Source organism: Hippocampus comes, unplaced genomic scaffold, assembly GCF_001891065.2.
Source record: "Hippocampus comes isolate QL1 unplaced genomic scaffold, H_comes_QL1_v1.1 scaffold234, whole genome shotgun sequence".
NCBI classification, from domain to species: Eukaryota; Metazoa; Chordata; class Actinopteri; order Syngnathiformes; family Syngnathidae; genus Hippocampus; species Hippocampus comes.
The window spans coordinates 616,749-628,125 of NW_017805479.1; the positions used below are offsets into that span (position 1 = coordinate 616,749).

The window sequence follows — 11,377 nt, forward strand, 5'->3', positions numbered from 1 at the left end:
CCTGCTGCTTCCAGAAACTCCTCTACCTCATCATCATCATCCATCCATCCATTTTCTGATCCGCTTATTCTCACAAGGGTCAGGGGGCGTGCTGGAGCCTGTCCCAGAAGTCTTTGGGCGCCATATTGTGGAGAAGGGTCTGACACAGCCTATGACGAAGGCTCAAGTTTGTCTGCATTGTAAATCATTCAAAATTGGCCCAACTGGTGGCAGAGTGTGTAAGGGATCAGCCAGGATCATGCTGCAGAACAAGTAGAGGGGGGAGGGATGCATCAGCGGAATTGTGGAGTAACGTAGAATTGGGTGGAGTATTGTGTTGTTCGTGGAGAGTGCATTCGAACCAGTAGCGATGGAGAAATCAAAACAATTAACCCATGCGCTTTATGATGAGTTGTTTGTCTAGATGTGCCCTGCGATTAGTTGGCAACCAGTTCAGAGTGTCCCCTGCCTACAGCCCAAAGACGGTTGGGATAGACTCCAGCACCGCTTGCGACCCTTGTGAGTATAAAGCAGATCAGAAAATGGATGGATGGATGAACTGAAACCTTTTTATTTATATATATATGGAAAGAACACAGAAATCAGAAAGGGGGCAAATACTATTTCACAACACACACATGCAGGCACACACGCGCACACACACACACACACACATGCTCACATACACGCATACTCCCATATAGATGTGTGTCTGAATTACAGTGACTTTGTACGTCAGCTCTCGTAATGTAAAATTGGTCTGTGCTACCTGATGAGTAGCACATCATTTACTAGTTGTGTAATTTTTGTTTGAAAATTATCATAATGAATGCAATGGAATGCAAAGCAACTTTCAGGTGATCAAACCAGGATATATCGGGCAATAATCAAAAAATGTTCATGCAAAAGCTCTTTAAATAGATTACATCAAATCACTTTTAAGCAAAAGTTTGTTGCAATATTAAAATAAAAATGCTTGAGTCATTGCTGCATGATAACAACACTTGTTTTTATAACAGCTATTCAACAATCTTACTGTTGAAAGAGTTGGTGTTTCATTCACTGTGGTGTTGTTTGCGGGATCTGTAAAAAAGAAAAATCACGTATGGAGGAATGGGTTTTAATTGTTAATTGTTCTAACTCCTCAGACGTATGTTACAGAAGAAAAGAAGCAAAGAGATTTGCTGAAGAAAAGAAAAAACAAATATAATCACTTAGGGTTGGCCCAAATGTCCAGACTTACTGTTTTCTGCCAAGTGCTTCGTCATAGTGACAAAATCCAAAATGAAGTGTCCCCTTCTGCTGGCTCCTCTCATCGTGTGTTTTCTTTCCCTATCAGCCTCTCCACTCATTGTGCAAGCAGGTCCATGCAAATGGATATCTGAGCAGGTGAGTGCTCCCACCTGGAGTCAGGATCAAGTGAACCTGCAACTTCTCACTACGAAGGTAGAATTTCATACTCGCCTGTCTCCAGTGTCCAAAGAATACATATTAAGAAGGAACATTTAAGGAAGCGCATCTGTGGCTCGAAAAGGCACTCTAGCGATCGACCGGTAGCCTGTGAACTGATCCCAAGTCTATTGAGGGGGTCCAAGGGAAAATAGAATTTTAAAAAAGCCTGTGATTGATATTCTATATTTTTTAGTTAGTGCACACTGCACCCTAAGCATCCTCTGAGTTTCACTTTCACTAAAAAAGTATTTAAAAATTAAAATAATATCACAAAGCAGGTGTCAGAGATGTTCGCTCGGACAGTTGAACAAAGGCTCGAACGCAGGAAAAGATCGACTTTCACTGCCAGCAGGAGGCGCAGTTTTCCATGAAGCCACTCCGTGTGACACCTGACCTCTGCAGCCTCTGCCGGCCCTTTTATTGATTGTGCATGCAAATTACAAGTAATACATCAGAAAAACACTCCCATCTTCATTTACATACCACGCCCCTGGAAGGCCCCTGTGCTCCATTGTGCGCAAGATGTGTTTTTTTTTTTTTGTTCTTGTTCTGGGCTGTTATGGCTGTTGCTTATGGCATGCGTGTGTGTATGCCTGCATGTACGGTAGCGGGTCGATCGCAGGAGGTCGGTTGCTTGAAAAGTTGATCTTCGGTCAAAAAAGGTTGGGCAACTCCGGATAGACTTTTTTCTAGACCAGTTAACAATCATCCCATGATTTAATGACCCTGCACCATCCATCCATTTTCTGATCCTCTTTTCCTCACAATTGTTGCGGGACATGCTGGAGTCTTTCCCAGCTGTCTTTGGGCAGTGGGCGGGGGACAACCTGAACTGGTTGCCAGCCAATCGCAGAGCACACAAAGACGAACAACCATTTGCACTCACAATCACACCACGGGACAATTTTGAATGTTCCACGAACCTGCCATTCCTGTTTTTGGAGTGTGGGAGGAAACCAGAGTACCTGGAGAAAACCCATGTAGGTACAGGGAGAAGATGAAAACTCCACACAGGAAGGCCGGAGCTGGAATCGAACCCTGCACCATATGTATAAAAACATCTTCAACGTTGTATCCTTTATATTTTCTGCGTTTTTGAACAATAACAAGCCACAATGCACACAATCAGAAGTGTTCACCTGCTCCTCCCTTGCACGCACACCCCCAGCTGCCTCAAGCTCTTGATGTTATTTTTTAAAATTGTATTTATTTTTTGGAAAAATGTCACAGTCTCTAATGTGTAATTTATTCCAATATTGAATTCCACTTACAGAGGTGACCATTTACCCCAAATCTTGTGACATTGCAATCACCTCGGGGAAAGGATGTGCTTTCTGATCTTCATTGAAAGGCGGTACAGTACACCACCCGGGAATCGAACCCGGGTCGCAAGAATGGGAATCTTGCATGATACCACTACACCAGCGGTGCTTAGTCCTCTATGTGAGTAAGAAACAGTAAAGTGCTATTTTTCTCACAACAACAAATTTTTGTTGGTAGGAACGAATGATCAGTATTTTCCTTCCTTTTTTAAAGAACCGCCAATTTGCCAGTACTCCAACATGCTAGTAGCCAGGGCTGTGAAGACCCTCGATAGCTGCTTGCAGTTGTAGTTCTCGTTATTAGAGCCCAAGCAGCGACCGCTGCAAGGTCCCTATTGTAATTGTAACAAAAATATCTTATTATAAGAAGAGCAGCTACGCATGAAGAGTATGGCAAGTTTCATATGGCATCACGAATGTTAAGACCATCAAAATAGGCAAAAAAAAACCCCCAAAAAAAAACATTTTAGCAAGCAATGTGTTGCCAGGGTAACAGTGTAGGGTGAACTAAAAAGCTTTGCTTTTATTTTAGGTTTTCTGAGCGAATATGAAGTTAATCTAGTCAACCCGCTGGGAGAAAAAAACATCAGAGTAAAACATCTTTCCTTCAGCCAGTAGATGGCGTGGCCACTACGACCATAATACGTTTGTCAAAGTCATCAGGCCTAGACTCATTAAACTCATAGAAGATTCCGAGCCACAATTCGTCTGGTTCAAGAGTTGTATTTTATTTCAGAGAGAGTCAGATTTTCTTCAGTCTACTTCAACCAATAATAAGATAAGATAAGATATCCTTTATTTGTCCCACCCTGGGGAAATTTACAGCCTTCAGGAGCAAGATTGTGGGTAGAAAGATACGATTATAATCTATGGTATGGAAACACAAAAACACTGGCCAAACCAATTCCATTGTGTTCAGTATTTTACCATTTGTTGATTTTCTATCGATCCACAAGAGACCTTTAAAAAGATACATAACACACAAGGTAGTTTGTTGAAAATCAGACTCATAGGAACTCATTTCATTTGGAAATAAATACATTTTCATTTAATGACTCATTTGATCACCGCTATTCTCACCCGCACATTTGTCTCTTAACGTGGTCGTTGTGAGAGAAGTTAAGATGGGCAGGCAAAAGATTTCTCACCATTATGTGTTCTTGTGTGTTTTCTTAAGCTTCCCTGATCAAAGAATCTGTGACTACAAACTGAGCAAGAAAATGTTTTCTCACCGGTGTGTATTCTTGAGTGTCTTCTTAAACTTCCGTTCTCAGAGAATCTTTGACCACAAACTGAGCAGACAAAAGGTTTCTCACCAGAGTGCGTTCTCATGTGTGTTTTTAAATTTCCTTTCTGTGAGAATCTTTGGCCACAGGCTGAGCAGGCGAAAGGTTTCTCTCCAGTGTGTGTTCTCGTGTGATTTGTTAACTGTATTTTAGTGGAGAATGTTTGACTACAAACTGAACAGGCAAAAGGTCTCTCACCAGTGTGTGTTCTTGTGTGTGTTGTCAAGTTTCCCTTATCAGAGAACCTTTGACTACAAACTGAGCAGGCAAAAGGTTTCTCTCCAGTATGTATTCTTGTGTGGGTTTTTAAGCTTCCGTTCTCAGAGAATCTTTGACCACAAATTGGACAGACAAAAGGTTTCTCTCCAGTGTGGGTTCTCGTATGTGTTGTCAAATTGGTTTTTTGAGAATATCTTTGACCACAAACAGCGCAAACAAAAGGTTTCTCCCCAGTGTGTGTTCTTCTGTGTACTTTCAAGTATCCCTTCTGAGTGAATCCTTTACCACAATCTGAACAGGCAAAAGGTTTTTCTCCAGTGTGTATTCTAAAGTGTTGTTTCAAACCCCACTTGTAAGCAAAAGTTTTTCCACACTGAGAACATTTCCAGCATTTGTCGTCAGCGTGACATGTCATATTTCCTTCAGACTCAACATCATCATCGGTGTCAGGAAATTGTGACATTGTGTCATCACTGTCTGATATTGGAGCTAAGAGGCCATTTGCTTGTGATCCTTCACGGTGGTCTTCATCACTTTTCGTTGTCATGCGTCGACTTGAGCTGCTGCTGCTTGGAGGCTCCGCCCCTCTGCTATTTTCATTGTGACCGTCATTGTCAATCTTCAAACATACATCGGTCAAGGGTGACTTCATGAAATCATTCTCTTCTTTAATATGTGGGGACTCGTGCGCTTTCTCTTTGATGTGAAGGGGCTCTGGCTCGTCTTCCCCTTTAATGTCAAGGAGCTCTGGGGAATGTTTGTCCTCCACCTCCTCTTTAATGGGAAAGGACTTTAGCTCCTGCTGCTCAGGATGACTGACTTCCCTGATGTCTACAAGACACAAGAAGACAAACACGTGGTTTGGTAAAGTCGATTATCATGTTCAATAATTTGATCTTGTGTATTGTTGTTGAACACTTGTAATTCTACAGTCCAGCCATTTGACTTTTATACCTTTTAAATCTGAAGGCCCCTCCCTGAGCCGTCACCTTACCATGGTGGAGGGGTTTGTGTGTCCCAATGATACGAGGAGTTAAGTTGTGTGGGAATTTATGCCTTTGTTCAACTAATTTTCAAGTTATTGTAAAAATGGGTTTGGAGACCCAAATCAGCAGTTTATTCCTCCTTAGTCCAAAACTGTCTAAGTAAAATTAGATCATGTTGGACAAAGGCGAACTGGTCACACGAATATCCACCCAAAAAGGGCAATTTTGCTTTTAAGGTATTTTCACCCTTTTTATCGAACGCATCAAGAAATTGTAATGCTTTTCATGTGGACTTTTATTAGATTGAGGTTTGTTTGGGTATCTAATTTTGGATTGAAGTCTGTAGATTAGAACTATTTTAATCCAAAAAAGCAAATCTTGGTTTGTCATTAAATTAAATTATTTTTATTGCTTGTATAGCTGTTTCACTATTAAAGCTCTGATTTACACTTGTCATTCTTATCAAGTTTTCCACCTCGATTTTTTGTCGTTAACAAACAGCTATTCCCATTTCACCAGGACTGTCATAGAGGAATTTACATTGTTACTTCGGCTATAGACAATAAAAAGAGTCAGAGCGGTTTTACTAAGGACAGTTCAACATATCTAAGTTTTAACAAGTGGCCTAAAACAAGAAACTGATGGAGTGCTACTACAGTAGTAACCCCAGTGAGAGAGGATACATGCAGAGAATATGAGAAACATGGTTTCATTGGAATACCACATCCAATTTGAACAAGAAACAAGCCCTGGCTCAGTGTTCAAACATCAGCAATATTAAAGAACAATGGTGACTGAATGATGAAGACTGGTGAAAAAAATGGTCAAGCCACTTGGACTGACATTTGGTCATGGAAAATAAAAAATGCAAATTGTTGGGCTGTTCGCACCTGAGTTTGGATGTTGGTTCAAAACTAATCCAGTCATTTAGCTGCCCTTAGGAAATAAACGTATGAAAATGCACTTCAGCACTACTAAGTGCCGCGTTTAAGTCAGTTGTATAAATTTCCGCATTGGCCACTATGGCAATCACAAGTTCATCACAGGAATATTGATCACACCAAAATGTGGTTGGTAAAAAACTGAGTGTTAATAGTGAACAAACCTGCTCTGAGAACCACATCGCGAGGCTGCTTCTGGCAAATAGCGTCCAGTTGTTGCAGTTTCCACTTGTTCTCTTTTGCTTTACAAAGTTTCTCTTCAGACTCTGTTGTCCTTCTTGCGCACATTTTCACACGATAACAATGACATCACTTGATGATCACCCCTGTGGCTCACAAACGCGTCTCTTTATTAGCAGCTAGCAAGCTATAACAAAGAAAGCTCAGTCAGGCCGAGAAGCTTTAACGTGCACCGAGATGACTTAAATCAGACTTGAAGATTTGATGAATGCTGTTTGAATTCCAGGGAAGTAGCGATGGACGTACCATGTCGAGATTTAAATACTTTCGGGACTATGAACTCCGAAAGAAAAATTTTGCGCAGCGCATCCGACAGTTTCGTCAAAAAGGTGTTTGTGGAATGTCACTGATCATACGTGACCTGCACCATGTGTGTCGCGCATGCGCAGGAATTTCGGCCATCTTTGATGACGATGACAGCAAACACACTCGGTCATAAAAAATTTTACTACAGTATTTACATAAATACATTTTATTCCTTGGTCAGCAGTAACAGCTGCCTAAGAAGTCAGCTTCTACTCCCGAGAAAAAGCAAACGTATTTGTATCGTCCGTATTTGCAACCCTGTTACCTGCAAACTTGTTACTTTTATTACAGTGGCAAATAAATATACCTGATCACACTTTTAATCGTTTGTAAAGTGTTATTGATGAATATGGAGCAGAAATTCAGAAAAGTGAAGCAGGAAAAACACAAAACCAAGCAAACAACCGACATGTTGGCGAATGTCCAATCATAAAATCCATTTTCTAAGGTCTTTATTTCATCGTTACTATAAACCAGGAGTGTCCAAAGTCGGTCCTCAAGGGCCGCTGTCCTGCCTGTTTTCCGGCTCTCCCAAGAGCAACACACCTGATTCAAATAATCAGGAACGTTCTAATGCTGCTTCAGAGCTGACTGATGATCTGATCATCTGAATCAGGTGTGTTGCAGCCGGGAGAGCTGGAAAACAGGCAGGACAGTGGGCCTCCAGGCCCTGAGGTGGACAAGCCTGCAATAAACAGTTAATTTGCATAGCGGCTGTTTGTTTTAAGTTTCTCCACTGTCCTCAAATTTTCCGTTTTTCTAATGATAACAAAAAACAATGGGCGACACCTTATAAATCTATGAAAACATTCCCTGTTTCCTATTCTCGATGAATATCCCATATCTAATGTCTGTCAACTCCAGTTGGAGTGGCTCAGGATGCTTCTCATGTATCCAGTTCTGAAATGGCTCCCAAAACGCCTTGATGTATATACAGTGAAAAAAATAAATGTTCCAAAGTTTCAAAGTCAGACACACACAAAACGCTCTACAAGCTCTTAACTATGAATAAGGATTGATTTCATATAACATCTCAAAATGTATTTCTGTAACTATTTAACATGGGTAAAGTTACATTTTCGTCCCTCAAACATAATTGTAATGTATTTGAGGTGATGACACCTTGTATGAATCAATTTGTTTAGAGAGAGAGAGAGAGAGAGAGAGAGAGAGAGAGAGAGAGAGAGAGAGAGAGAGAGAGAGAGAGAGAGAGAGAGAGAGAGAGAGAGAGAGAGAGAGAGAGAGAGAGAGAGAGAGAGAGAGAGAGAGAGAGAGAGAGAGAGAGAGAGAGAGAGAGAGAGAGAGAGAGAGAGAGAGAGAGAGAGAGACATAACACACACCGGCATTATATTTTATTTAGTATGTCCTAATGTGGGTGCCGTAGTTAGAGATCACGGATAACCTTCTGCGCATGAGCGATTTACACAGCTCGTGTTTTGACTAGCACCACCGCCAGACGAGCGCGTGGGGTCAGAAATACAGTAATGGCTTTAATCGGTGTTAGTGGAGAGTGGATGTTTCTGTCATGTGGCACTAAATTGATAGCGGCTCACATCAAGCAGGACAGGTGAGTTGAGATTAAAATGTTTGTAGTGAAAATAAGAATGTTCGTTCACTCACCTGACGTGTGTCTCCTCCAAAGTTTAGAAGTCACGGTGCCGTTTACAAGCATTACCATTTACAGTATTTATATGTTACTTAGAAATAATGTCTAATTTTGGACTGGAAGTCAAAATTATATTGCCAGAATGTGTAGAGCAAGGATCTTCAAACTTTAGTCTTGTGTGAGCTACATTTACGGAGTCAATTCACTACCTAAGCTTTAACCCCCAATAATCACAAGTGCTCTTGGTTGTCTGTTGTTTGCTATTAATTGTTTTATTTGTTTATATTTATATATTTATGTCTTTATGCATTTTTATGCAGTTCAGTTTGCTGACCTTATTTTTAGCCGTTTGTGTTTCAATGCACTGCATGTTTGCACTGTGGTTGAGAGAAGAAAGTAATTTCATCTGTGCTGTATGTTGCACATAGAGCATATTTGACAATGAAGCTTGATTTGACTGGACTTAAAATGCTTTCGAGTAGGTATGCTGGTGCGTTCGAAGTCGGCGCTGAGAAGACGTCTTTGTCGAGTGATGATGCGTTCCAGTTCCAACCAGCCATCTATTTTCTGATCCGCTTTATCCTCACAAGGGTCGCGGGGCATGCTGGAGCCTATCTCAGCTGTCTTTGAGCAGTAGGCAGGGGACGCCCTGAACCGGTTGCCAGCCAATCGCAGGGCACACAGAGACGAACAACCACCCGCGCTCACACTCACACCGAGGGACAATTTAGAGTGTTCAGTCAGCCTGCCATGCATGTTTTTGGAATGTGGAAGGGCGTTCCGGGTCCGAAATCTGAAAATGAGTGCTGTGATCCTCTTTGAAAAGTCAAATCCCCTAACCTTTATGCCACCTTTCATGCACATTTTTGGATTGCGTCATCAGGTCAAGGAGGGATGAAAAGATGCTTCCATTCCAACATAGGAAAGGACAGCGCTTTTCCAAAAAGTTAGACTCAACATTTCCTTCTGTCATCGCGCTATGGCGAGTATTGGTGATGCAAGTTTCTAGTTTGCAGACTGTACCTGCAAAATATTAGATTGATCGTAAAATAAAAAATATACAGATACGAATTGTTTTTTTGAAGAGTCACAAATGACGGTTTTCTATTCTAATTCTAATAAATTATGAAAAGAGAAAATGGATGGATGTTTATAAGTTTATTTCTAGAACCACACCTTTCCTTTTGCTTTGAACGTACATTTCTTGGCCTCATTGACGACCTACTTGTGACCAAAAAAAAAAATTAAACTATTTTTGAAATCTATTTTTAAAAGGAGCGTTTAAAAAAATCATTATGAAAGTTGTTTTTTTTCCTAGTCTCGAGCGTGGTACTTAAACCTCTTGACTTAGTCCAATGGTAAAACATTGACTAGCTTAAAAAATACAGGAGCATGCATGCACGCTAGTGTTTTCTTCTTTTTTTTTAAGACAGCAGGAGCAAAACTAAGTTTGGTTGTACTTCTTTGAAGTATTTAACAATATAAGTAAGAGTTCCAATTCAACGCGCCGGGTTCCACTGTAATTCATTGTGCACTTTCAAATAAATCTGTTATGTATTTCAAATCAATCATTTTTTTGTTGCAGAGAGCCATTTGTATTTGACTGTAGCACCGCCAAGAAAAGAGAAAATGACCCAAAGACTGATGACAATAGGTAAAATAAGACGACTGCAAAATAAACATATTAATGAATGAATGGAATTGTAACAAGTATGTAGCACTACTGAACTCCAGGATTCATTCCATATCTTTGTGATGAATCCAAAATGAAGAAATTTTGTAACCGTTTTTTGTCTTTCTGTCATCCACAACCTCAGCCTTGCAGGGACAACTGGAAGTGACGTAATACTTGCCTTCATAATTTCCCCCTCTGGGAAACTGGTTGCCCTCACCGATGACTCCAAACGACTGATCCTATTGCAGTATGAGCATTCTTGGCAGTGTGTCAGCACCAGGTAAAATTAGGTCATATCCTCCAAGACCGGCCATTTATACTCTGTTAGAAAAGGTTCATGTTCGTTTTCCAGGTGGTTGGTGAGGAGGGGCACGTCCTTGGTGTTTAACAGGGCGGAAGACGAGGTGCTCGTGGCTGATAAATCGGGTGATGTGTATTCCTTCTCGGTGATGCAACCGGAGAGAGAAGGCGAGCTCAAGATGGGCCACCTATCCATGATCCTAGCTGTTGTAAGGACACCATCATTAATACATGTACTGTGTTACCAAAACTGTGATTCGGACTAACAATAGAAGGAGGTAGAAATTATTTGAAGTAGTGCATCTATAATTCTTGGCCGCACACAACAACAGGAGGGATTGTTTGAGTCATATGAAGCAAAGAGTTTCTCACAGGCACTTGTTGTTCCGACATGAAATATGTACTTTTGTATCCCGTGGTTGGTTGCTATTCGGTGTGGGAGAAATAACTTTGATTGTTAGTTAGATGCACCACAGTGAGGATGTACATGATTCAGAATATTAACTCATTCACTCCCAAAGACGTTTTTAAACGTCTTTTCAGACTTGGTCCAGAATTGGCCGGTACTGAATGAGTTAAATAATGAAATACTGGCGGAGAGAAAAAAATGGAAGACAGGAAGTGCACTGCCCGCCAGATAATCAATGTGCAATTGTGCGTGCCACCGAAAGAGCTGCGCTGTCAAGTTTATTCCTATTGCTGGTAATCGCGAGAGTCTCAAAGGCATTCACAAGCAAAAGGCAAATATTAACTACACCCTCGTATCTAAACCTTCCAGTCGGGAAAGCAAAAACTCAAAACCCTAGTTATGGAATGCAGAATTCTCCATAGCAAGCCCTTCAGGTAAGTGGCCCCCCACAGAACTTGTCCCGGTCGATCGGTGCAGAATCCAGACAGAAACTCGCAGTCATGGCAAGGTTGTGATACTGGCACATTGGAATTGGCCTTACGCAAACCAGAATATCATCATCTAGATGTCTTCCACCTTCATGACGCCTGTAAATGTGAAAATGGGCCAAAATGTGGACATTAAAAAAAAAAAAAAAAAAAAAAAAAATATATATA

The 11,377-nt window shown here is 41.0% G+C and overlaps 2 protein-coding genes and 1 non-coding gene across 4 annotated transcripts in view; 1 reads left to right on the forward strand and 2 right to left on the reverse strand.

The window, feature by feature from the left end:
• Positions 1-2,791: 2,791 nt before the first annotated feature.
• Positions 2,792-2,862, reverse strand: trnag-ccc (transfer RNA glycine (anticodon CCC)). The gene has a single exon. It is a non-coding gene; the product is annotated as a tRNA-Gly (tRNA).
• A 746-nt stretch (positions 2,863-3,608) lies between these two features.
• LOC109519233 (zinc finger protein OZF-like) lies at positions 3,609-6,816 on the reverse strand. Of its 2 annotated transcripts, none has more exons than XM_019875643.1 (2): positions 6,350-6,816; positions 3,609-5,089 (listed from the first exon to the last, which is right to left on the reverse strand). In XM_019875643.1, the coding sequence occupies exons 1-2, from the start codon at positions 6,471-6,473 to the stop codon at positions 3,873-3,875; spliced, it is 1,341 nt and encodes a 446-aa protein (XP_019731202.1). In that variant the 5' UTR covers positions 6,474-6,816; the 3' UTR covers positions 3,609-3,872. The 2 variants fall into 2 exon arrangements, with proteins under 2 accessions (XP_019731202.1, XP_019731203.1); XM_019875644.1 differs by lacking the exon at positions 6,350-6,816 and adding an exon at positions 6,135-6,283.
• A 1,303-nt stretch (positions 6,817-8,119) lies between these two features.
• Positions 8,120-11,377, forward strand: part of wdr4 (WD repeat domain 4) — a 9,162-nt gene continuing 5,904 nt past the window's right edge. The window contains exons 1-5 of the mRNA XM_019875650.1: positions 8,120-8,298; positions 9,221-9,283; positions 9,923-9,991; positions 10,155-10,292; positions 10,365-10,521. Of these exons, the coding sequence (XP_019731209.1) occupies positions 8,216-8,298; positions 9,221-9,283; positions 9,923-9,991; positions 10,155-10,292; positions 10,365-10,521 (510 nt within the window). The 5' untranslated portion in view covers positions 8,120-8,215. The remainder of the gene's footprint in view (positions 8,299-9,220; positions 9,284-9,922; positions 9,992-10,154; positions 10,293-10,364; positions 10,522-11,377) is intronic.